Below are 27705 nucleotides of genomic sequence, written 5' to 3'. Positions count from 1 at the left end.
TAAGGTATGGTGCTTGGACACCAGAGGATGCCCAGAGTAGAGCCAGCTGGAGTGATTTGGATGCCTCCTGGGCCCCCTTTCTTGGGCCGCTGGAGGGACTATATCTGGCTCCATCTGACCTGGGAATGCATTGGGATGCCACAGGACAAGCTGAAATGATTGCTTTAGAGAGGGATGGATAGATGGATGGATAGTCACCTCCTTGCAGGTGTTGATGGGGTAGTAATCTATGTTGAAATGTCTGTTGGAGTCATTTGGCTCAGTGTCCACAGTCATTTAATGGGTGGAGGAGATTCCCTATAGATAGATTTGATAGATGGAAGCCATTACAGGTCCACCAATTACAGCAGGGTTGTGGAAATGGAAACAGTAACACAATACAGAGGGTGTAAAGAAAGCAAGCGTGCATGGAGTGAGGCAAAAATCTTAATCACAGCCAATTTTATTAGAGCATTGTTGGACTAATTGTCCTGCAATTTGTCCTGGGGACACTGGTGGAGGGATTTTGACAAATAAGACCCTGACAGACATGGCACAAGGACCTCATTACGCCTACAAATGATCATTAACAAGCATTAAGCATTTAGGAAACATCAGATGTGAAAAAAAAAAAAAAAAAAAAACGTGCAAATTTTCTTAGAAAGTCTAATATTCAGCAGATAAAAATGTTGAATACTATAAGAATTTCTCATTTCCTTACTAGGCATGCAAAACACACATCTAAAACCCCTCAGCATTTACATAACATGCGTTTGTTCGGCACATTGTCAAATGGTAAGCCCAAAGTGGATTCAACATAACCTAGCTGCTGTTCATGGAGCATAATAAACAACATAATCACATGATAATTAAAAAATAAATTCAGAACATGAAGTGCACTATAGCCACACATCTTTCTGTCCTTCTTTCTTTCCTTGGAATTTCCTCTTCAGACTTCATGATCCCACATCTGCCCTGTCAAAACATAGTCCTTCACAGTCCTCAGTGGTGCCAGCATGTTATTCACTTACATCTATTCATTTGACAAATCATGCAGCCTGAACTTTGACCTACCCCCCGCTTTGACAAGAACATGTTATATCCCAAGTCCTTGACAGATATAAGAGATAGAGAGGAGTGGGGAGAGGGCTAGAGTGGTGGAGGGGAGAAAAAGGTAAGATGTTTGACAGAATAAGAGCATACCAGGGGAGCACGAGCAGCTATGAACAGACGACTGCGTTGTCAGGCAGAAAGAAAAATAACAATGAGCATTCCTGTTGTTGCAGTTTCCCTACCTGCTCAATATATTGTATATTGCTGTATAATATAAAGGTGTTATGGCAATAATTTAGATGTATATTTATTTTATTATAATGTGGTTTTTGTCTCACCAAAATCATCTGAGTAGTTTTGGCACTAAGCCTCTGACTAACAAAATCAAATATAGTTCAACCTTGTACTAAAATGCTCATTTTATCAGCCTCCACCACATGCCGGACATCTGCTGGTCATTCAGTTAGCTGTCTGACATTGCTCTGAACATTTTCAGTTTGCAACCTCTTGACTTGCCCACGTGCTCCCAACCTCTTGCGGAATGCCTAAATATGATCATTTGAAAAACGTGAACCAAATGATACAAAAACTTTTATATTAATTCTTGAAGACTTGCAAAGGCTGTCGATATTCCCTCCAAAAGGGATGTTTTTGCATTTCATGAACCCAACCAGAATCTCATCTCTCACCTCCGAGGCAAAAACGAAAGCTGGGAATGAATCAGAGACTTGATGATACTACAAAACAACTATAACAGTCATCTATGAAAAATAACAATCTAATGAGATGCAAACATGAAAAGAGAATATAACAACCCTCTAGCAGTGCTCACAGCCTCCTGATCCTGATTCAGTACCTAGCCGTGTCCTGAGCGATGAATATTCAGTAATACAACTCAGCGCCTCCAAACCCTGGTGACAGTTTAATTTGCTCATCTTGCATGCTGGATAGACTGATTTAGCACAATAACTGATAGACTGCCAAACAAAGTCAGGCTGGGATGTAGCTAATTCAGCATAAAAGATGTTTGAAAAAAAAAACAACCCTCTTGACAGGTGACCATTATAGTTTGACATACTTCTCGGTGGTGAAATAGGAATCCCATGTGAAAACAAAATATAACTGTACAATACTGGATCTATGCTGTAAATCAACAGCTACACTTTAAAACTGTTTATACCCACTTTTAAACTACTAGAAATACTGATAAATCAATCTGACTTTGTATAACAAGGTAAGGTAAGATAGAAAGATGGCTCCAAATCAAAAATCCTTTAAACATATGACCTTCCGCATCTTTGCATAGGTTTCAATAGCTGACAAAGAAAGCGTGCTGTGTGTGAAAATATATGACGTGTTAAGCCACTAAAATAGGATTTATTTTTGTTTTTATACATTTCCTGGAGTAACATGGATGATGGGATGCATAATGATAAACTATTTTGCATGATGTCGTGTAATGTGACATTTTCGACTTCACTGATGAAAATATTACACAAATTGATTTCATCTTTGTTTACAAATAATCTGATGTAACATAACACCAGCTTTGAATGAAAAAAAAAATAAAATTTATTCTTACCACATACATACACACCAACTGTAATCCACAACCACCAAAGGATTGTTAATCCACCAGGCATCATCTCAATCTGCCTAACACACACTGTGTGTGTTAAAATCATCCCAGAAATGTGTCAGAGAGGATCATCATAGTAACTTCTGGGAAAATAAATGATGACCTGCTCTGTTTGGCTTTACAAGCAGGGGGCAAAGATTACATTCACAGACTGTTATATAAAGCCACATTTCTAATTCCACCTTAACATGAATGTGTTGAATAAGCGCACTGCTGACAGAACACAACAGGCAGCACGTTTTTATGTTTTAGGAAGAAACTGTAGAAGTAACAGCTCAGTTTCTTTGAGACAAAGCTGTTTTTGGAGACAGAAAAAAATAAATAAAAATAAACAAACTGTGATCTGCTCAGTGCAGTACTGTTAATCATTTCATGTGGATAAGGCACGTTGGTATAAGAGGGCTGTACATCATGTAGTATCAACATCAAAAATACAGACCACATGATTGGATAAACCATATTTATATTACGTCCATCCTGGGCAACCTTCAACTAATCAGAATCATGAATCATGAACCATATAATGTAAAAAAAAAATAAAGTCAAATTCAGAAAGATCAAAATTTAAAAATAAACAGATTACTGCAGCAAAGACTCCAACTTACCACTCAAAGTGCTAAAGATAACATGTTAGCAACAGATGCATATTTGCACGTTCCAAAATGGCATAAAAACCTGGGCAGCCTCAGATGCAAAAACCAGCTATGCATTGAATCTACAGATTTACACAGGCAAATCAGCGAGTGGCATCCCTGAGAAAAAAACAAGGAAAACGTGTAGTCCTCGATATGACTACTGGACTGCAGGGTCACAATATCACGTTTTCACGTTTTTTTTTACCAGCTACAACCTTGAGCAAGAACTTCTCAGAACAGCCGGGCCAACTGATGGAAAGCCGTTTGAATAAATCGTTTTTTAAAATGTTGAATGTAATTTTCTTTCCAGCCACCCAAGAAAGAAGAAAAGGCCAAGAAGGGGAAGATGTCTGCTGCGGTGGATGGTGGAGGCAGAAAGGAGGGAGAAGGAGAACAAGAGCCAGGCCTACCAACACAGGTGAGTCAGAAATAGATTTTCCTGGTTTCATTTTGTTTTATCTCTCACCGGTTGGTTTATCATTAAAGTTAGCACTTGTTTAATTCCCTGCATTTGGGTCTGTTCCTGTACCTTCCCACTCCCCCGTGACACGACTAAAACACATTGGAGGGCCTAAGATACAGTTGTCTCACAGGTCTGATTGCCCTTGATTTTTACAGTAGCTAAGACAAGTTTGTATTAGGTAATGATCAGTGATTGCGTGCTGAATCACTGAAATCACTGTTGTTTTGTTGCAGAGCTATGCCCACTCGGAAATAGGGCCTGTGAGGAGTCCTGAACAAATATGTTCCCTTTAAGTAACTTATTGTCAGTGACCAAGAGCGAAAGTAGTCACTGAAGGCCTATTCATAACAGGGACGTAAGCGCCGTAGAACAGCTGCACCGCGGTCACCGGAGCTGATCGCTGCCAGTCTAATCAATGAGACCACTCACACCGGGCATACCGCGGAACGTCTCAGCAGCGTCCCAGCAGTGACTCTCCGTGCTGCAGAACTATCATTCCGTAGCATTTCTATTTTTGACGCGAGCCATTGCTAAACCGCGTAAATCTCAACAGAGCAGATTGCACCAGACAGGAAATCCGACACAGAATCAACGTAATACACTTCCACCCCCTTTCAAAATAAAACACAATATGCAGTTCACGTAGCCTATCAAATCTTCACATCAACGTTACGTCATGACCGGTGGCACCAGGTCAGACAAGGTCCACGAGAGACAAATTGTTGGAGTGGAACAACACACAATAATTTATGACACAACAGATCCTTTTTATATTCTTTTCCACGTTGGAGAAGCAAAGTCAGCTGTTTGTTGTTGTTGTTTTCTTTATACACAGTTTATCGCAGGGTCTTGCGTATGTTCAGGATTCTTGCGTGATCTCGCGTGAATACAGCTGGCTCGCTACGGTGCCATCACGTGACCGGTGTGAGTTGACGCCGGGCAGAGGACGGAGCTAAACCGTGGTGCAGCCGTTCCGCGGCGCTTACGTCCCATGTGTGAGTTCCCATGTAAGATTTCCCAAGGTACAAATTAATTTTGCTGTGACCATAGACATCAACCTGTGCTCTGTGCTCTGTGCTCTGTCATTGGGTTTACTTCCTTTGCTATACTTGGACTCAATTCTGCTTAGTTGAATGTTTAAGTAAGTGTGTCATTGTAACATTTAGTATGCAACAGAAGAATGTTAACTAATGTACCTATAACCCCGAAATTACACTGCATGCGGAACGGCTCAGAAACGGCTCTGCTCTGGAACGACAACGTACTCTGCCGTCCGCCAACTCATACATAATCCGTTTGTGTGCACACTGGTGCAGCTCTACCGGACACCAAGCATCACGAGAACGCACGAGATCTCGTTAATTCATGCATAATCGCATAATATTCCAGCTGTAGTCTCTTTGCAATTGCATTCCACGCTGCATCTTTTTTGTTGGTGCCAGAAAAAATATTTTCACATTCATACAGGTAATAAATACATAAAGGTTTTATCACATTTAGTCTCCTCTGATTTTCAGTATTTTGGATGAACACTGGATCTGATCTGACATGCGAAGGCTTGCTGCGGAGGCCCAGGTTCAAATCCCGACTTGTGTGGCCCCTTGCCGCATGTCATTCTGTCGATGGCAGTCGTGACTGTTGTTGTTTTCCTGTGTTCCCCCTCGTTCTCCCCATCCTTGTGTTGTTGTCTCTGTCTGTGTTGTGGGCGTGTCACACTTCCCTGGGCCTCCTGGATAATCAGCAGATGAAGCACACCTGCCATTCCTCAGCTCACCTGCCTTCCATCAAGTCATCACTCCAACTACATATAAACCCTGGCCTTCCTCCCACTCCTTGTCAGATCGTTTGTTCAGCCTCCGTGGTAGTTCACGTTCGGACTATCTTAAACTACTTGTTCCTTGTGCTCCTTGTTGATTTCCTGACCTCTAACCACCGATCTCTTGTGCTCAGGTCCACCACCATCTTCACCACCTGCTTGCCTGCTCTCCATCCACCATCTTCAGACCGTCCAGACTCCGTGCCTCCTCCATCCATTCCCACCACTGCTTCACCTCAGCCATTCCCTCCACCTCGTATCGGACCCTCTCCTTCCCCTCTTCTCTCACTAACCGTTGTCCAAGCCTGCATTCTGGGTCAACCTGTGCAACCATGACACATTCCCCATCTCTCTCCCCACATTTCCTGTCAAATCTTTATCTGTGCCTATCAATAAAAAACAAAAAGGCCAAAAAAAACAAAACACTGGATCTGATCTGAAGATGACGGTGAACAGAAGAAAAAACCTCTGCTACTTGTTTTATGTAATAAATCAGCCCTAGAATGATCAGAATATATGTGTTGAAGAGGCACACAGTCAGAACATGTCTTTAGCTTTTTTACTGCATTTTTACACTAGCGCAGAAGCATACATAAGCAAGGAAAGGAGAAAAAAACCCTCAAAAAGAATTCTCTGGAGGGATAAGTCAAGTGTTTTTTCAGTCTGCATACACACACACACACACACACACACACACGTAAATCCCTCTATCCCAGAAGGGGGCCATGCTCTGGAGCTGTGTAGATCATGTAGATTACCTGCTCCCCACAGCTGTAACAACATATGGAGTTGCATTTGCCAGCCAACATGGAGCATGTCATTAAACAGCATTATTAAAATCTAGTACAACAGCAGGGTGTCAATGAGAGGCTCGGCTGGTGCAGGCTGATTGCTTCATTAATTATGTTTTTTTTTTGTCAACAATTTGTTTCATGGGAAGTGCATGCTGTCAGTTTGACGTTTTTGTGTTAGAGGTTAGATGATGAATACGGTTTATTCATCTCAAAATTGACTAATTAGGTTTTGGGATGTGGGAGGCTTGTATGTGTGTCTTTGTGTGCTGTAATGTGGTACTGTCAGGGCAGCAGGTGGAACAGCAGGTAGTCACATCACACTTATGCAAATATGCCAAACATACATCGCGCTCTAATGGTTTAAGAATGCTAAACTAGAAAATTGAAGGTTTGATCGCCACAACAGCTACATTACCCATCCGTGCTGATGTGTCCTTGAGCAAGACAAAGAGTTTGTAGCTGTACACTTATGAGGATAAAATTCTCCCAGCAGGGTAAAACCCACTTAAATCAAGTCAGTTTAACAATAACAAGGTGCTGCTTCTTCACACTGAATTTCTTCTTACTGGTTTGGCACCCAACTAGAGACCATAACACTTTGGTGCAGTGTCAGCAGTAATGCAGACGTTGTGGGACATGGGAGATGAGCTGGAAGCCAAAGCTCTCGATTTTCTAATCTATGTTCCATCCCTCACCTATGGTCATGAGCTTTCGGTAGCGACTAAAAGTATGAGACTGTTGGTGCAAGCGGCTAAAATGAGTTTTCTTCTGTAGGGTGGCTGGGCTTAGCCTTACAGATAAGGTATGGTGCTTGGACATCCAGAGGATGCCCAGAGTAGAGCCAGCTGGAGTGATTTGGATGCCTCCTGGGCCCCCTTTCTTTGGGCCGCTGGAGGGACTATATCTGGCTCCATCTGACCTGGGAATGCATTGGGATGCCACAGGACAAGCTGAAATGAATTGCTTTAGAGAGGGATGGATAGATGGATGGATAGTCACCTCCTTGCATGTGTTGAGTGGGTAGTAATCTATGTTGAAATGTCTGTTGGAGTCATTTGGCTCAGTGTCCACAGTCATTTAATGGGTGGAGGAGATTCCCTATAGATAGATTTGATAGATGGAAGCCATTACAGGTCCACCAATTACAGCAGGGTTGTGGAAATGGAAACAGTAACACAATACAGAGGGTGTAAAGAAAGCAAGCGTGCATGGAGTGAGGCAAAAATCTTAATCACAGCCAATTTTATTAGAGGCATTAGTTGGACTAATTGTCCTGCAATTTGTCCTGGGGACACTGGTGGAGGGATATTTTGACAAATAAGACCCTGACAGACATGGCACAAGGACCTCATTACGCCTACAAATGATCATTAACAAGCATTAAGCATTTAGGAAACATCAGATGTGAAAAAAAGAAAAAAAAAACGTGCAAATTTCTTAGAAAGTCTTAATATTCAGGCAGATAAAAATGTTTGAATACTATAAGAATTTCCTATTTCCTTACTAGGCATGCAAAACACACACTCTAAAACCCCTCAGCATTTACATAACATGCGTTTGCTTCTGTCACATTGTCAAATGGTAAGCCCAAAGTGGATTCAACATAACCTAGCTGCTGTTCATGGAGCATAATAAACAACATAATCTACATGATAATTAAAAAATAAAATTCAGAACTTATTGAAGTGCACTATAGCCACACATCTTTCTGTCCTTCTTTCTTTCCTTGGCGAATTTCCTCTTCAGACTTCATGATCCCACATCTGTCCCTGTCAAAACATAGTCCTTCACAGTCCTCAGTGGTGCCAGCATGTTATTCACTTACATCTATTCAGTTTGACAACATCATGCAGCCTGAACTTTGACCTACCTCCCTCGCTTTGACAAGAAACATGTATGAATCCCAAGTCCTTGACAGATATAAGAGATAGAGAGGAGTGGGGAGAGGGCTAGAGTGGTTGGAGGGGAGAAAAAGGTAAGATGTTTGACAGAATAAGAGCATACCAGGGGAGCACGAGCAGCTTATGAACAGACGACTGCTGTTGTTCAGGCAGAAAGAAAAATAACAATGAGCATTCCTGTTTGTTGCAGTTTCCTATCCTGCTCAATATATTGTATATTGCTGTATAATATAAAGGTGTTATTGCATATATATTTTTAGATGTATATATTATTTTATTATAATGTGGTTTTGTCTCACCAAAAATCATCTGAGTAGTTTTGGCACTAAGCCTCTGACTAACAAAATCAAATATAGTTCAAACCCCTTGTACTAAAATGCTGCCATTTTATCAGCCTCCACCACATGCCGGACATCTGCTGGTCATTCAGTTAGCTGTCTGACATTTGCTCTGAACATTTTCAGTTTGCAACCTCTTGACTTGCCACAGTGCTCCCAACCTCTTGCTGAATGCCTAAATATGATCATTTGGAAAACGTGAACCAAATGATTTACAAACTTTTATATTAATTCTTGAAGACTTGCAAAGGCTGTCGATATTCCCTCCAAAAGGGATGTTTTTGCATTTCATGAACCCCAACCAAGATCATCTCTCACCTCCCGAGGCAAAAACGAAAGCTGGGAATGAATCATGAGACTTTGATGAATACTACAAAAACAACTATAACAGTCATCTTATGAAAAATAACAATCTAATGAGATGCAAACATGGAAAGAGAATATTAACAACCCTCTAGCAGTGCTCACAGCCTCCTGATCCTGATTCAGTATCTAGCCAGGTGTCCTGAGCGCATGAATATTCAGTAAATACAACTCAGCCTCCAAACCTCTGGTGACAGTTTAATTTGCTCATCTTGCATGCTGGATAGACTGATTTTAGCACTATAACTGATAGACTGCCAAACAAAGTCAGGCTGGGATGTAGCTAATTCAGCATAAAAAGATGTTTGAAAAAAAAAACAACCCTCTGTTGACAGGTGACTCTATTATAGTTTGACATACTTTCTGGTGGTGAAATACTACATATACTTTGTAGTCACTCAGACAATGTGGACTTTGAACTGATGATTGTTGTGGTGGAGCAATGTAGTTGCATCACCCTCTCCTTCCTGGTGTGAAGGAGAAAATATCCACTCGCTAACATGGGCATTACAGGCTCTGCCCACTCCTGGCTCGTCCTACCTCGCTGGACGCTCCTTTAATGTGTCTTGGCAAGGTCGTCTGTCATTGACTCATACCCTCTCCACGGGGGTGCCGCAGGGGTCGGTGCTGGATCCCCTTCTGTTTGCCATCTACACCACCTCGCTGTCCCATGTTATCCGCTCACACGGCTTCTCCTACCACTGCTATGCCGATGACACACAGCTATACCTGTCGTTTCAGCCGGACGACACCACGGTCTCTGCACGCATCTCCGCCTGTCTCTCTGATCTGTTAACTTGGATGAAAGACCACCATCTCCAGCTTAATCTGTCAAAAACCGAACTCCTGGTCATCCCTGCCAATGAGTCAATCTGCCATGACATCAACTTGAAAATTGTTACTGTCATTATTACCCCTAACCATGCTGCTAAAAACCTGGGCGTCGTACTTGATGACCGGCTTTCTCTCTCTGAGCACATTTCCTCCGTAGCGAGGTCATCTCGCTATGCATTGTACAATATTAGAAAAATCAGACCGTACCTGACCCAATATGCCGCTCAGCTCCTGATACAGGCTACAGTCAGCTCCCGCCTCGATTATTGCAACTCCCTCTTGGCTGACCTACCTGCTTGCGCGATCAAACCTTTGCAAATGGTCCAGAATGCCGCAGCGCGACTGGTTTTCAATCAACCCAAAAGGTCACATGTCACCCCACTCTTCAGCGACCTGCACTGGCTGCCTGTAGCTGCCAGAAATAAACACAAAGCTCTGACGCTAGCCTACAAAACCATCTCAGGATCTGCCCCTGCCTATCTCAGCGTCTTACTAAAGGCTCACGTCCCGACCAGGGCGTTACGCTCCGCTCATACAAACCGTCTAGTTGTACCCTCGCCTCTCGCAAAGCGAGGTCACTCTAAACTCTTCTCTGTGGTCGTCCCCAAATGGTGGAATGACCTACCAACGGCTACTAGAACAGCAACATCCCTTTCTACCTTTAAAAAACTTGTAAAAACCTTTCTGTTTCGAGAATGCTTCTCTGCCTAACAAAACTAACAAAACTAACAACTACTCTGTGCTCCTTTACACCTTTCTCAGCTTATGTCCTCCTCTGTAAGTCGCTTTGGATAAAAGCGTCTGCTAAATGCAATGTAATGTAATCCATTTTCCAGGGGGATGGAGCCTATACCAGCTGACACAGAAAAAAACATTCAGGGTAACAAAAACATAATTATACACTAATGAAAACATATTTATGAGTATTATATTAAAATTATTCCATATATATAGCTCCCTAAATCTTACACACTAGACCTTTAAACAAAGTTGCAAAGCAAACATGATATTTGACCAGGTAGCCTACATGCCTGCAACATGAGTCGATGGTTACATTTGCAACTCTTTATTGAATATAATGATGTATAATCCTGAGAACAAACTGTCCCCAGATGACCAAGCACCTTCTGGGTGTTATTTGTATTACTCTTTTGAAAGTAGGGCAGTTAAACTCCCAGTTTTCCCATTTGATGTTTCAAACATATTATTTTATCTAAACTTTCTTCAAACAACCAGGAAATACAAATCATGTAGGAAATCTGAAGATATATTTATATTGGGATAATTTGTGGTCAGACTTTAAGACTGTGTGTAAATGTAAGAATGTGTAAATACATTAGGGATTTGAGGCTTTAGACTGAAGTAACTCCAGGTGCGGCTTTACCTCCCTCTGAATGGGATGAAGGGGGCGTCGATGAAAACCACCTGATAGCTCATTGGACCGCCTACACCCACTCTACCCGGAATGTGTCCACACCACTGCTGATGGTGATTCACCGACTGTGGCTGTTTTGAGGGAAAGAGCTGAAGGCTATATGAAATTGCGCTGATTTGGCCGCTATTTTGCACCTCTCGTCCAGCGCCTCCTCTCCGGGGTTTGTTCGGATAGCTGTGGGGGAAAAGAAAGGAGGGGGATGCGCGCAGGGTCCTTGAACGCCACAAAGAAGTTGACGAGGCAAACACTGAGTGGACTCTCCTGTTGATTCAGCTCTTCTTTCCACCGTGCACATTTCAGGAATATTACAGGAGCACACTTCTCACATCTATGGCAAAGTTCCTGGCTGAATTACTAGGATGCACACTTCCAGACAAGGGCACTCCACCTTTGTTCGAGGTAAGGATGCGTTAAAATGTATTTAATGTACAGAGTTACATGAATTTACGTTCTGATACTCCAATCATACAAATAGTGAGTTTGTATTCATGGATAAAAAGGTACAGGCTGCCTGCTCACCCCGTGACTTCTCTATGGCAACAGGAGGCTGAAGCTTTGTTCATCAGTATGATTGACAGTTGCTATGCTTTAAAGCACTTCATTAACAGTGATCCCTGCGGCTTCTGTTTTTTTGAATGCTGCTGCTGCTCTGTGCACACTCACTCACTGTTTCATACGGTGACAAGATGCTTATCCAGCGTGCCGCAGGCTGCGGATTAATACGCATTATTTGCGTCTTTACGCTCACGGAAAATCAGTGTAATATTCCTAAAATATGAGCTTATGTTTTTATCTCTTTTGCTCATAATGAGTTTGTAATGACCTTGTCTTACTTGGTGGTGGTGTTTGTTGTCAAGGTGGGTATTTTGTCCGTGAGTATCCTGGCAAAGCATATTTTAAGATGATTATAGACACAGTGGTGATTTTTCAGCTGCAAGTCGAGCTGCATGTGGTGCCAGTAAGTGGTGTTTCGTAAGAAATGGCTGAGTCTCAAATGCTGCTCATATTTGGGTCAGTGTGCCACACACTGTTCCACACACACACACACACACCTGTCTGTGCCTGAGGACTGTTCACATATTTTCAACTGAACATGGACTGATGGATAAATCTGCTGTGAAATAACTGGGTTTTACTAGAATATGATTTTAGGTTAACGTTTTATTCCCCTTTTAAACGGTTCTCTGTAGGACTGCTGTGCCATATCAATGTACATTGTCACTTTCAATTTTCTTCCTGCCTAGAGGTCTTAACATTGAATGCATTCACCCGCTGTTGTATGACAGAAATGCTGACCACTTATCTTTGGAAAAAACAGGACTGATTATTTTGAATTACTGTATAGTTAGATTGATGCAGGATGTAGTAGCAAGTATACCACTTACTACTATTGTAAAGTGAGTATTGGTTTAAAGTCTCCAGCAAAAACCCCATCAGCTGGTTTAGATCAGGATTTCTCACAGTACAGTGTGGTATGGGAATCCCATGTGAAAACAAAATATAACTGTACAGTACTGGATCTATGCTGTGGATCAACAGCTACACTTTAAAACTGTTTATACCCACTTTTAAACTACTAGAAATACTGATAAACCTGTCTGACTTTGTATAACAAGGTAAGGTAAGATAGAAAGATGGCTCCAAATCAAAAATCCTTTAAACATATGACCTTCCTCATCTTTGCATAGGTTTCAATAGCTGACAAAGAAAGCGTGCTGTGTGTGAAAATATATGACGTGTTAAGCCACTAGAATAGGATTTATTCTTGTTTTTATACATTTCCTGGAGTAACATGGATGATGGGACGCATAATGATAAACTATTTTAGTGTGTTGCATGATGTCGTGTAATGTGACATTTATTTCCGACTTCACTGATGAAAATATTACACAAATTGATTTCATCTTTGTTTACAAATAATCTGATATAACACCAGCTTTGAATGAAAAAAAAATCAATTTTAAATTTATTCTCTTCCACAACCACCACAGGATTGTTAATCCACCAGGCATCATCTCAATCTGCCTAACACACACAGTGTGTGAGTCGCGTATTAAAATCATCCCAGAAATGTGTCAGAGAGGATCATTATAGTAACTTCTGGGAAAATGAAATGATGACCTGCTCTGTTTGGCTTTACAGGTTTACAGGGGCAAAGATTACATTCACAGACTGTTATATAAAGCCGCATTTCTAATTCCACCTTAACATGAATGTGTTGAATAAGCACACTGCTGACAGAACACAACAGGCAGCACATTTTTATGTTTTAGGAAGACACTGTAGAAGTAACAGCTCAGTTTCTTTGAGACAAAGCTGTTTTTGGAGACAGAAAAAAAATAAATAAAAATAAACAAACTGTGATCTGCTCACAGCAGTACTGATAATCATTTCATGTGGATAAGGCACGTTGGTATGAGAGGGCTGTACATCATGTATTTTTTTTTTGCTGATAAATCAGAGTAGCTTCTCAGTTACTGTGGTGTTGTAATGTAGTAGTTTTGGAAGGGTGTATCACTCAAAGGAGTTGTGAGATAAATCACTTTGACAATTAATATGTTTTTTTGAGGACTACATCTCGTACTATTTGCTTTCTCCTTTTAATTGTCCTCAAATTGATAATGCTATACTTTATGTCCACCCAACTGTTGCCTTTTGGCCTTTTAAGAAACTAAAAGTCTAAATAAAACAGGTGAATGCCCAAACAGGGGCAATGTCCTGACTGAGCCACATGGTTTGTTACACAGAATCATCTGAAAAGTCTTATTGGAAACAGTTTGGAAAGGGGCAAATCTTCAAAAATACAGACCAGATGATTGGATAAACCATATTTATATTATGTCTATCATGGGCGAACTTTAACTAATCAGATCAATGAACCATATAATGTTGTCAAACTCTTACTGAAGTTGAACGAAAACATCTTTTTCCGTTAAGAAATGCCTTCAGTGCCGATTGCTGCTCTTCTTTTATTAAAGGAATATTCTCCAGTTCTGATACTGATGCTCGAAGCATCTATGCTAACTTCTTTAACACCCGCCATTGTTGTTTTTGAACAGTCACTTCTCACACATGTCGTCACACGCACCCCACGTTAACCACGCTGTTAGCTCATTTAGATGGAGTTTGGAGACAAGCGCATAGTTTGATGTCTAGTAAGATGGATTCTCATGAGATTTAATGATCTCTCAGGTCCAGCTGCCTTATAGGGTTACCAGCTCCGGGCTGATGACACAAAAAGGCACAGAGGCTGAGTATAGAGAATGGGATGTATGAATATCACAGGGTCAAAGGACTAAAAGTGCAAATGCTAGCAATTTTACTTATTTATTTGTAAGGAATAATTGTCTGAGGGACAGAAAACAAACCTGCAGTCTACAACCATGGTGAGGACACTACTAGTGCCCAAAGTGGCTTCAGTGGACTTGCTCAAATCTTTACCCTATAATTACCTTTGAATATTTGCTGCTGTGATGAGACCTTGTGTACTGTGTCTCTCTCAACACTTGACTTAGGCATAACTGCACTTGGTTGTTATGTCATATTATAAACCTTCAGATGTGTGAGTTTGGTAAGCCCTCAGATGTTACTGTTTCTCAAACTGGATCTCCTGCATTGTATTTCTCATCTTCCCAGTAGCTGAAACAACATGCCCCCACCAACTCAGGGCTTTGCATATGAACACAGAGCTGTTTCTGGTCTGAATATTCACTTGTGAGGTCTTTGATCAATCAAAATGTGTCAAGTAAATATTCAAATTGTTTTAATATGGCTGACTCTGCTGTTTTGCTGTTAGAATGCAATTGAAGTGTAAAATACGAGGCACTCTTCAGTCTCTTTTGAGAAATCAGAGGCTTTTAGGGGAAAAGAACATCAGTAACAAGATTTATTCACATCCTTCTTTCCACTTTATTATTTCTGGATCAAAACCGTCATACCTAGGTTGATAAATTTGTGTTCTCACGACAACACTTATCTGGAAGCCTTTCCTTTTTAAGTGCACGTACCATCCTGTAGTCTAAAACTGAGCTTTTGTTTCATCAAACTCAGTCTTCTTTATTGCATTTTGCTCCTACCAACCCTTTGCTGCATCTCTCCTCCTCTGCATTTCTTTGTCTTGCCCTTACTTTCTTCCTTGCACTTTGCCACATTTCTTCTTTCAGATTCTTTCTCTCTCAACTGCAAACTTGTCATTCACTCACATAGTGTCTGTTAACTGCTGCCAGGTGTCTCTCTCTCTCTCTCTCTCTCTCTCTCTCTCTCTCCCTCTCTTCTCTGCAGCCTTTAAGCAAAGCTTTATTCAAGGCGAAGAGCTTGTTTTTGAAGCGGTATGTGGTTTTCATAGGGCAAAGAAAAAGATTAACATCACTGTACTGTCAAGGCCTCTCTGTGGGTTTGAAAAGATGCCTGCACAAATTTCAGAGAAATCCAAAGAAGTGTTTTTTGGGAAAGGAAATCGTGAGAAAAATGCATGCATGTATTGTATGCTCATTGTGTTCCCGTGAAAATGCTGAACAAAAACGTGTTTATTACCATTCATTAGAAACCACACAAAATTATGCAAACACCTGTTTCTATTCCACATACACATACTTGTACACAAATACACAATAACATACAGTACACACATAAATAACACATCCAACATCACTAAACTGTCAAATCATATCGGGGATGATGTGTTGCATAACTGTCTGTCAGGGTCCAGAGAGGACTTGTGTGTGTGTGTGTGTGTGTGTGTGTGTGTGTGTGTGTGTGTGTGTGTGTGTGTGTGTTAATAATTTCAAAAGACAAGGATGCTCAGTGCGACAGTGCATCATGTTCCCTGTAAATGAATTCTAATGCTTCATCTGTTCAGATTAATTTTTTATGATGTTTATGCCAATAAATATGTTTTTGTAATTATTTGTGACAAGTAAACACTGCAAAAGCATGATGCTGAATATGAATCCAGTGGTTATGGACATTTTTTATGGATAGAGGACAGTTACTTGAATATCAATTGGACACACACACAAAAACCTTTTCACCACATGTCTGTTTTTTATTTTTTTGTTGCTTTCTGTTCTCCGTACTCTGATGCATGATCACTCACACCAATAAAGATATTTTTATGTATTTAAAAATATATAATGATGATAATAGCAGCAATTTCTTAGTCTTTTTAAAAATGTATTTATTTATTTATTTATTTTTGGAGCTGAGCTTGACAAGTTATATATATGTGTGTGTGTGTGTGTGTGTGTGTGTGTTGTTCATTTTATCCTGCACAAGCATTTAGTGCCAAATGCCCTTTTATGTTGAGTGTATTTGAGAAAACAGGAGGAGGAGGAGGAAAGAGAAAAAGGAAAGTATTTCACAAGCAGAAAAGAAAGCCAAAGAATAAAAAGAGCCAAGGTAATTTAAAAAATAAATAATTTTAAAAGCTTCAATCACTATGACAACCATTAAAATCACTGCTGATGGCAACATGTTCAGGAGAAATTTTTTTAATCAAAACCTTAGAGAGATAGTTCAGGTATTTTGAAGCAGGGTTGTTTGAAGTACTTATTCATAGTCCGTGTATTGCCTACAGTACACTGCACAGCGCTCTGTATTACGCTGCAGATCTGACTGTACCGCTGTAACTTTGATCCAAACAACTGATCTGTAGTGTAATAAAGTGCACCGTCAGATGGGCTTATGCATAGGAATACACGCTTCTACGATTAGTGCGACAACAAGGTCAAGCAGTGAAAACATTAGCGTGCGAGGATCCCGTCAACAAACTGCTGACCACTGTCTAGTGTAGGTCATACACTGTCTATAGATTAGTACCTCATACAACCCCATTTTGTAATATTCACACTATCCCTGGAGAAGTCTCCAGTGTGTTTGTTCTGTTGGCCACACATTTTAAAAGCACATGTGGAAGAGAAATTTTAAGCACAGAAATCAAACTTTTTTTCGGCCAAATTCACCACTGAGCAGATTCCATAAGTTTGAACGTAATACTGCCTCCAACGCTGTATCGAGTTCTCTATATACATCTATGTGTAGCTGAAATAATATACATCCTGTGACGTCTATGTTACACATCTAAGTGCATACATCTATCTGTGAACTTAATTTGTGCTAATTTCATCTTCAGGCTATTACAGACTATTACTATTACTATCACACTTAATGATAAATTAACTGTAAGAGGTTATAACCGCCCAAAGGAAAGGAAATGTAATCTCTAATGATAAAGCGAGGTGGTGATACCAAGTTGTCCAACAGACAGTTTGGACTGAGTGGACTAAAAGGAGCAGAAGCTAAATATCTTTCTGACATCTGCTCAGAGTATTTTTCAGTTGTGTTTTATTATAAACTTTTACTGTGTCATAATATCACATTTGTGGAAATGCTCACTTGGGTTCAGTTTCAACTTTGTCTTCTCCTGAATGTTGGGATATAACAGTGGAAACGCTGGAAAAATAAGAGTGTGTGCTCAGAAAGAAGAAACTAAAGCTGTGAAAACCTGTCAGATTTTATAGTTTGGATTAGATCATCTTACGTCAGGTGTTTCTGGGTCCAATAAAAATCCTCAATATTGCCTCTGTAAATGTCTTCTCAAGGACACTGATAGTCTTTACATCACTGCATGTTCAGCATACAGCTTTGGAGTGACGCACTAATGATTGTGAAGTGGTTATGCAGTGTAAAGCTTCGTTTATCAAGTAAACAAAAAATATCATTAGCAGAGCCTTTAGTCTGACACCTCAACAGATGGTCCGAAGGGAATTATAACATTATGATTATGATGTATTAATTAAAGCCGGCAACACAGAGACAAACTATACTGTATGTCAAGTCTAGTTGAAATGTATTTAGCCCCAGATCAGCCCAAATGATCAAATCAAATGACCCCTAATCCATCACCCAGTGTGTACCACACGATACCCTCAATTTGGTCGAATATGATCGAGGAGTTGCAACACAAACACTGAAGAAAAAGGAAGTATCAGAGTCTGGCTAGGACCTGTTTTTTTCTCTTAACCCTAAATCAACCTTCAAGAAAATCAAGAATTAACAAAGAGACATAAAGCCATGAAAATAGGACTTTGGTCCCATCACAAAATAAAGGAAAACCCGAAACAAACTAAAGTCTCCATTGCGCCACATATCACAATAAAACATGATGCTCAGGCTGGAAAGCGGAACAGAGAGAGAGACCCAAGTTTCCTAACCTCCCTTTTTATTGATTCTCTCTTCTCAATCAGCAGATTATCTACATGTGGAAAAAAAACCAAGACAACATGGGTCAACATCATATGCAACTCATTAACCAGCAGGGGGGGGGATCAGGTTTTAATATACAACCAAGAGCTACAAGTAGCAACAAAAACAAAAAAACAAACAAACAAAAAAATCTAAAATCAAGACAAAAGTAAAATATTTTAGCACTTCATCACTTCAAAGGTTTTATTTTCAGATGTTGGAGAGTAAAAAAAGTTTGCTGCTGTAAATCAACAACGTTGACAGACACTTGAGTAGGAAGTGAGGCGCAGGTCATGTTTTACTGCAGCTCCTCTGTGTTACTGAGAGGGAGACCATCCCAGGAAGTCGATCCATCACACTGACAGCCCCATCTGTATAAAGTTGATGCTTCATGTAAAGAGCATACAGGGATGGGATGAAAAGGAACAGACCAGTGTGTAATTGTTTTTGTTGTCAGTCTGTCATGTGGTAGAAGCCAAGACAGGAAGTCTGATGATGTCAAGAGTAGAGAAACAACAAAATATATAAATCACAAGTGAAAGAAATAAAACACTCTTGAAATTAAGTTTGTGGGGGCGGCATTTGGCTCGATTGGTGGAGCGGCCACCCCATGTGCAGAGGCTTGGTCCTTGCTGCGGAAGCCAGGGGTTCGAATCCGACCTGTGGCTCTTTCCTGCATGTTGTTCCGCATCTCTCTCCCTACATTCCTGTCGCTCTTCAGCTGTCTCTATCGAATAAAAAGTTTGAAAAGGCCAAAAAAAATGATCTTATTCAAATTAAGTTTGTGTAAAATGGTTTAATGGCACTTATCTTACCATGTTTTTGTGTCCAAGTTACAAATTGGGATACAATTCTTGAAATCAGTCCATTTGACAAAGAGCGAATGTCAGCAAGAGTGAATAGACATTAATATTAAAGAGTAAAATGTTTTTGTTTAAACCGAAACATTCATTAAATGACTCTTCAAAGTCAACAGACTCCATTTTACCTTGTAGAACATGGGAGTTTCTAGTCTTCTACTGCCTTGATGGGTTTGTAGGTTTGTGTTATTGTGTAACTTTGTTGTTTTAACACATTATTTCAGTCTTAGAGGAATCTAACTTCTATTTTACAACAGCAGCAGGCTAGCTATATGCCTGTTTCCATTATTTGTGCTGAGCTAAGCTAATCAGCAGATATGAAAAAAGATCTTCTGATCTAACTCTCCACCAAAATCCAATAAGTGCGCTCCCAGTATAGAGAAACCACTCCTTTTTAAACTAGTAGTTGCAGATAGTGTTTGGGAAAGCGTGTGTTAATCATTATTAGTGGCAAGGCACTGCTGCAGCTCTAAAGTAACTGACTGTAGCTACTTTTAGAGCGGGCACTGCTACCTGCAGTTGGATGTGTATGTGGTATGTATGTGTGTGTGTGTGAGAGAGAGAGAGAGAGAGAGAGAGAGAGAGAGATGTCTCCTGGTCTACAGTTTATTTTATAGCTGCAGCTGTCTCACCTGTCAAGAAATATGTAAGGAAAGAGATTTCTGGGGGTTTGTGATCAGGTGATCTGAGTCAGGAAGACGATCCAAGAATCACACACACAGTCTGATATACAGTAGTTAAATCAAATTGACTTTTTAACCAATTTTTGTTTGTTCTATTTAACAAGACGTGTTTGATGCTATCTTTTTCCTTGTTAATGTGGGAGATGGTTAACTTCTGACTGTTTGTCTTTCCTGTATAATACCCCCATGTGTATTATCAATAAACTGGTTTTACATTCATTAGGATGGTGATTTGTCTATGTTTCTCTTAGCTCAAGAAGCTAACTGGATGTAAATGGGACACTGCAGAGATTATGACTGTGTGGTTGCCAGGTAAAAACCTAGAAAAGCATAAAAATATCCTCAGAAGATGCAGATGTATGTGGACTTGGACTTGGAACTATGGTTCCTCTCTATGTCCGTCTGGTTAATTGAGGACAATCTGATCTTAGCCCGTTTTAGAGGAGAGTTATTCAGTTGTAGGTCACTTTAGAGCGAGGTGTCAGTCAAACCCAACTGCTAATCAGGGAGGTTTTTTCCTTCCTGGCAGAGGAATGACTGTGTTGATGAAGACTGTTATCAGAGCCTCCTTTCCCTTCATGACAAACAGCTGTGCTTCTAAATGTGCCAAACATGAGAGCGACCAGCTTTCCCATTATCTCCACAGCTATTTGTGATCAATTATCAGACACCACAACTGAATGGTGAAGCCCATCCAGAAGTCCCAGAAGATACAGTTTCACTAATAGCTGCTGGATACCAGCTCTAAGAAAACTGTACAGATATTAATAAAACCTCTAACTTTCCCAGAAGAAGGAAATCTTCTCCAAAAACTAGGCTCTCAAAGGCTAATTTGACTTTTACCATGAGTCCTGGAAGCAATTTTGAAAATTATTGTTCCATTAAGGGGATATTAAAGGCTTAAAGGGAAGAATATTTTGGGATATAATTGCCTTGTTTGGCAGACCTCTGGGGCTGACGCTCTGGCCAAACTCGGCTTTAGGCAGGATTCACCATTGTACCAAGCTTTGAAATTTTCTGGCTGGAGAAACAAAGATGGGAGCAAACTCAAATCCAGGTTTAAGATAATCTTCCCTTCAGACACCTACAGGTAGCATACTGTATATGGAAGCCCATGTCTGCCAGTTGAAAAACAACTAAACAAACAAAAAATTATTTTCTTTTTGTTTGCTATGTGGGTTCTTATATATAAAAAAGAACAGTTATAGCATTTCATCACTTAATTCTTTTCTACATCAGGATGTCTTTTACTGTATTATCATACTAATACCACAAAAAACCCTTACCAGACAAATGTTGTGCTCATATAGTTTTTTTTAAAAACCGAATCCTAAAGGTGGCATCTAATCAGAAATCAAAGCATTTTGTTTGTAGCGATCAGATATGACAACATTTCTCTCAATACTAAGTAATAAATACTGAATGAAAATGTTTGCCTCAAATGTGGTATACTATCATATTAAGATCAAACAACATATTGAATCAAAACAAATCATTGATGCTTTACTTACCTCATCATTTTGTCACATTAACTGTGAGAAAAACTATTGCTGGCGGTAATGGACTTCCACAGTGGTTGCTTTCTATGTTTGATTCTATCTGTGTGATGATGAATGCATTGTACATGTTAGACAATTGTGGTTGAGACTAGAGGGTTGCTGGTGCTTGTAATGTTAACCTAGAGAAAAAAAGATTCTGTCGATATGTAATATAACTGTATTTTGTCCACTTGTGGTTTAACCACAAGGGGGCAGTGTGCAACGTATAACCCAGTGCATGTCACTGGTTAACTCTTGTCAAAGCAGAGATAAACATTTAAACTACTATTGCATTGCCTTTATTACTGAGGAGTTACTGTATAATTATTATTATACAGATGAAGCCTGTGTATTCCATTGCCATTTGGCCTGTGGATCAAGGAATTAATTAACTTCTTGATGCTTTAGATAAATTAGAAATAACACAAGTAAAATACAATATTTAGATAGGATAGATGCACGTAAAGTTGTCTCTGTCTGTCTGTCGAGAGGTATAAAAGGAAATTGTATTGTACAGTATTTTGCATGTGATACCTTTTTAAACATCCAATAATTTATTTCCACGTGTTATTATACAAAACAACAAGGATGAATTAAGAGCATCAGTCAAGTAAATAATAAATGGGAGTGTGCAGTGTTGTCAAAATTTGAATCTTTAGTCAGCATCCCGGGTAAAACATGCACAGAAACAGCATCCTATCAGTGTGAACATGACAAGGGGACTGGATAGAGATGAGATAGGGAAGGGAAGGGCAGAGCGGGGAAACACTGCAAGTCATGCCCCACACTGTTTCACATGACAGTGTGGGGCGTCACCACAATGTTGCAGAAGCTGTCTGTCACTGCTGGTATGGTAGCAATGGTCTCACTGCCTTGCTCAAATGTTTGAGTGTATTTTGTGTGGTCCTGTCTTCTTCAAAGGACTGAGACTTGGTTTAAGGGTTTACGTTAGAATTTCACTTTTGCTATGAAAGGCATGTTTCACCAATGGATAACAACCAATGACAGTATAAAGAAAGGATAGCGCATGTGTGATGAGTGGTTGTGAAGCCATGTTGGCAGTCCTGGTACTTCCGCCTCCCAGCTAATCTAAAGGTCGGCAAAGATGTGGCTCGTCAGTGGACCTGAGGCAGGCCCAATGACCAATTTTGTGAAAATATTAAAGTTATTGTAAAAGACTCAACTCCAACTCATTGCTGTTGGTTTTCAGAATCAATACATCAACTTACAGTAACAGCAACTTGACAACTTTGAGAATCTTGTTCAGAGATGGTGAATTTTTGTGCTTTGATGTTCATAATTAGTTCTGTAGCTCAAGTTCAAAGGAGAAAAGTAAAATTGGTGGAATGAAAAAGGCAGACAGATGATGTGCTCTAGGCTAAAAACACCATTTAAAGATGGCAGGAACATCTCTCCCTTCGATGTTCCGTAGCTACACTGTAAACGTTAGGCGATGGAGATTTCATTCAGAAGGAAACTTGCAGTATAACATGCATTTTAACTCAGTGCAAATATGCTTTTGGCTGCTGTTTGATTCAGGGAGACTCATTCACATGAATAGCAATGAGATATTCTGGATGCACTCTGCATTCAGGAAGAGGACCCCCTACCATTCATATGCACATAACTTTGTCTTTGTCACACACACATGCACAGATATGTACATAAACATCCATTTGCCAATACAACTTCATACATATGTACATGTACACCATAGCAGAGGAGGAAGTTGGTATTAACATGTCAATATGTGCATGTTAAACACGTCTTTCTTGTCAGCAGTCAAGGGTTTTAGTTGCTGAACAGCTCTGCATGAACCTGGACGTGACTTTGCTTATGATCAACTTCCGCGCAGTCTGCCCGGGGGATTTAACTCGGCGGGTCAGGGACGGCCACACGGTGCAGGAGGATCACCTCGTGGAACCTCTCCCCGGCGCTGGCTGGCCTCTGACGGGCGCGTTTCCTCCGCGGCGGTGCGGCACGACTGGCTCTGGGTCGGCTTGGAAATGCTCGGGGGTTAAGGTGGCTTACGACTCCGGCCGTGAGCTTTACAGCGCCCTCGCCCGCAACAAAATTGCAACAAAAATGTAAAAAGCACGGCAACTTTCACTGCAATTTTTTCTGAAAACCCCATGCAACATCAGGCATTTAAGGCTGCAACTATTTAAAAAAAGGTCAAAAATCCTGGTAGGACTGATATCATTTCCGGTTATAGACTGACCCCGGTCCCCCATCACAGAAAGGCACGTTGATGTGGCCCACACCGAAAAAAAGTTTGGGGACCTCTGTTTTAGAGGAACAAAACAAAGTCAGAGTCGAGAACATATCATTGAAGTGGCAGACTGTCTGTAAATGTCTTCCATGTGAAGGAAAACTGTCTGCAATAAATAAATTGTACAAAATTCACTTTCTGCATAAAAAAATGTTTTGTTTTTTTTGACGTTAACAGTGGCTACGTTTGTATCAGTTCACACAAACAACACAAACTTTGAATAAACCCATGTGACTGAACGGCATCAGTGCTGACGTTGATGATGTTAGTCAACATTGTTAAGAGGTCACTGAGTTGACCTTGACCCCACCACAACAGGACTGGTGTGACCCTGCTGACGCCTCTCACCTCGTTACTGTATGACGACTGATGCGCTGAGGTCCCATGTAACCTTTATACAGACATACACACACTCTCACTTGCTCTCACACACATACATTTCTGCATCTGACCTTCCACAGCGGGAAGGTTACCCCGTTCTCTCATCTATCTACTGATGATGTGGATTGTTACATCTGACTGTGAAGATGATATTTACTCTTTTATGTTAAAGTCTCAAGCCTGTTTCACCTCTGTGATGGTCAAAGAACTGATGCAATGGGAGCAACTTCTCTGTGAAGGACAGCAAGGAGCTGATAGCAGACACTGCGAAGAAGCAGCAGAGAAATTTCCATACCGTAATGATCAACAGGGCCCTGGTGGAGAGACTTTGTCACCTTTTAATGAAGAAATCCTGTTTTCTGATTCAAGCTAAATCAGACAGCAGTCTTCCTTTTCATTTAAACTGCAGAGGTGTTAGGCATAAGAAAAAAAAACTGTGATTATCAGTGGAGAAGTTAAAGCCATCAACTTTTGGAGAAAGACATCCCAGTGTTGTTCCTTGGAAAGGTTGAGAACCACTGTATGGACCCAGGAACGTGTCTTTCACAAGTACCTTACATGATTTTTCTTTTTGTCTGTGATCAAACTTTCTAAGCCATTTTCCTTCTCATTTAAGCTGAATCTTCCAAAAGCAGCTGCCGCTGACATATGACATAAACTTAAAAAAATGGATGAGAAGACTGAAACTGTGATATCTATAACTAAATGTCCCGCTGTACTTAAGACACAAAGCAGTTCTCTCTCTGTCTCATTCCCCAGTTCTCATTTTCTTTGGCCTACTGTCTCTTCACATCGTCCCTCTCTTCCAATAAAAGATACATTCAATCATAGCCACCGTGACTCTCTCCTGTCCGCAGTGTAATATTCCTCTAAAGGTCATAGCAATAATCTTCCTGAGTAAAACGCTTTTTTGACCACAGAACAATCTGATCTTCTTTCTGACTTGGAAACATGAATTATTTATTTTATATCTGTAGCTCCTGGCTGTAGACATCATATTTTATCAGTGAGTGCTTGTTGAATTAGAGTGAGCTCAGTAAAATAAAGGTGTGAAGTGGCACTTTGAGCTTCAGTTATTCAGTAAGAAGTTATGTGTGATATGTTCTCTTTGTGCTCTTTGATTTTTAGCGGATTAACAAGTTAATGAAAAAGTGGAAGTCGGTAGAAGTTACAGGAGTAATTTCATGACAGGAAAGTCAACAATTTAAACATTCATGGGAGATATAAAAGGAAAAAAAATATGTAATGGTATATTTTGGGATACTTCAAGTTTCAAATAAGTCCTGTTTATTCAGTACTGTTATTACATTGTTTGATACATTGGCAGACACTCAAACAAACTCATCCAAATGTAACAAAAACGTAAAGATTCTCATTTCCAGGTGATAATACACAAATGAAAACATAGTTATGAATATAACATTCAAGTTCTGCAATATTCTATATATAGGGCCTCCTAAATCTGACTGACTGGATTTTCTTAAGGATTTTTTATTGTGTTGAGTGTGTCAATTTTAAATGTATCATATATTTTAGCCTTTGTTACTTTCAACCATTATTTATTCTCTCAAAGGAGAGATGCATCCAACAAGAGACTGAATTGATGTGTTTCGGTATTTCATTAATTCCATCAAATATTGCATCCTTCATTGAAAGTGCAATCAAGCATATTAGGGTGCTCTAATAGCACAGTGATGTCTTTATACACCAATTCAAGTTCATTATTTGTAGATTAAGATTGACTTTTTAATGATAGACACATTGCAGCTCTTACAGGCCTAATGGGAGCAGTAGTTAAACGCTAATAAAATTATCATTTTAATATCTTTGTAAACATGACAAGATGTTTAGCCTCTCATGAAAGAAGTAACAGAAAGCCAGTGGAAAGATGTCAGGCTCTTTGTATCAAAGGTAAATAGATTTTATTTTCACCCAGTTTTTATCAGTCACCTCTGGGATAAAAAAATCACCTTCATCCAGCTGAAGCCTGCTGCATGGGAGTACAGCAGAAATGTGGCGAGCACATGACCACCTTCTGAACTGTCACGCAACCCCCCCACGCCCTCCCTCACCCTCTTAATCTCACACCTACTCTCCATCATACCCTCAAAACTCTCCAGATGAGGCAGTATGTTTTTTATGTACATTAAACAGTGTTTTTGCTGCCTTAGAAGACATGCTGTGAGTTGCTGTGTGTGTGTGTGTGCGTGTGTGTGTGTGTGTCTTCCCATGTGGGGCTTCATTACCAGTCTGCAGTGTTTTCTTAGTGTATAACTCCTTCGGGAGCTTCACACTGAGCCTTTTTAAAGACTCGTGAGATCCGTTGTTCTGTCGTCTCCTGAAAAAGTCTAACATGTTCGTCTTTAAATACCACTAATGGCTCCATTTGTCTTAATGCTCACAGTTTAAGTGCAGACATTCACATTTTGCATTTACAGCATTAAGTTAATGGAACAAAACAACTTCTCTGATGGCAAACCAATAGGGAATTAAGCTCAGTTATCTATTCTAAAGACTTTCCACTTATCTCCCCTCAGATATTCTTTTCTTGATTTTCTGTCATAAATCGAAATCTTTCATTTCATCATGATAATGATGGTCTGGTGTCATTATAAAACCAAACTAAAAGGATCAAAACCAATGTTTCAGAGTGCTCTACACAAAACAAACATTTAAAAAGTGACACCAATGTTACTACATATTTTTATTTCCAAAGTCCACTGGTTTTTGCAGGTACACAGAGTATACAGAGTTTACAGTTTTCAGTCTCCATTGACTATACTCACTCCTAAATCCCCACTGATGTGCACCATTCAGTAGTGATTGATTGAATGAAGTAAGGAGTAGTTAATAATGGTGTAGTTGTCTTAGTACTTAGTACTAGTGTATTTATTGCAAAATCTGCTTCTCCTCTGTGGTTAATGTTGATTTCATAACGATCCTTACTCCCTGATTTAAAGCAACAGAAGTTATAATATACAAATACTTCTTACCCATTTTCAATGAGATAAATATGTAAGAGTAATCTGTGTTTTATAAGACAGGAAGTTTACCATTGAGATATAAATTCAAAGTAATTCATAAAAAGACATGCTTTCTAAAAAACTTGGTGCTCAGATTCAATGCATCGCAACCATTCTATGTTCAGCCTTTTTTAAACCCTGTGTGTAAACACTACAAGTGGGTGAACTGCATCCCTAATATTTGTCTGACAGTGACCATAAAATGACTTTTTTCAGTTAGATGATGAATATTTCTGATGACACTCTCCTCTCTCCCTGCAGTGTCGGAGACAACCCCATCCTGCCCTGAGGCCTTCCAAACAGCGGGTGGGTAAACACTTGAAACCTTGACTTTATGTTTCTGTTGTGAGTCTCTGTGTTGTCCACACTGAAAGAACAGGATGTTCGCACACAGCCAACTGTACAAAACATGCTGCAGAGTTTGCTCACTGCACACAAAACACTGCGTGCTGATAA

The 27705-nt window shown here is 40.1% G+C and overlaps 2 protein-coding genes across 3 annotated transcripts in view; both read left to right on the top strand.

The window, feature by feature from the left end:
- Window positions 1-3619: 3619 nt before the first annotated feature.
- Window positions 3620-6198, top strand: LOC113745694 (pre-mRNA 3'-end-processing factor FIP1-like). Of its 2 annotated transcripts, none has more exons than XM_027278388.1 (2): window positions 3620-3724; window positions 5720-6198. In XM_027278388.1, exons 1-2 carry the CDS (start codon window positions 3669-3671, stop codon window positions 5919-5921), a joined length of 258 nt encoding a protein of 85 aa, XP_027134189.1. In that variant the 5' UTR covers window positions 3620-3668; the 3' UTR covers window positions 5922-6198. The 2 variants fall into 2 exon arrangements, 1 of the variants encoding a protein (XP_027134189.1); XR_003462329.1 differs by lacking the exon at window positions 3620-3724 and adding an exon at window positions 5502-5630.
- Window positions 6199-11332: 5134 nt separating this feature from the next.
- rasgef1ba (RasGEF domain family, member 1Ba) overlaps window positions 11333-27705 on the top strand; it is a 102511-nt gene continuing 86138 nt past the window's right edge. The window contains exons 1-2 of the mRNA XM_027277406.1: window positions 11333-11649; window positions 27511-27555. Coding sequence (XP_027133207.1) covers window positions 11581-11649; window positions 27511-27555 — 114 coding nt within the window. The 5' untranslated portion in view covers window positions 11333-11580. The remainder of the gene's footprint in view (window positions 11650-27510; window positions 27556-27705) is intronic.

The sequence above is a fragment of the Larimichthys crocea genome, chromosome III (genome assembly GCF_000972845.2).
Source record: "Larimichthys crocea isolate SSNF chromosome III, L_crocea_2.0, whole genome shotgun sequence".
NCBI lineage: Eukaryota > Metazoa > Chordata > Actinopteri > Sciaenidae > Larimichthys > Larimichthys crocea.
The sequence above is the reverse complement of the archived record's forward strand: the minus strand, read 5'-3'. Positions and strand labels throughout refer to the sequence as shown.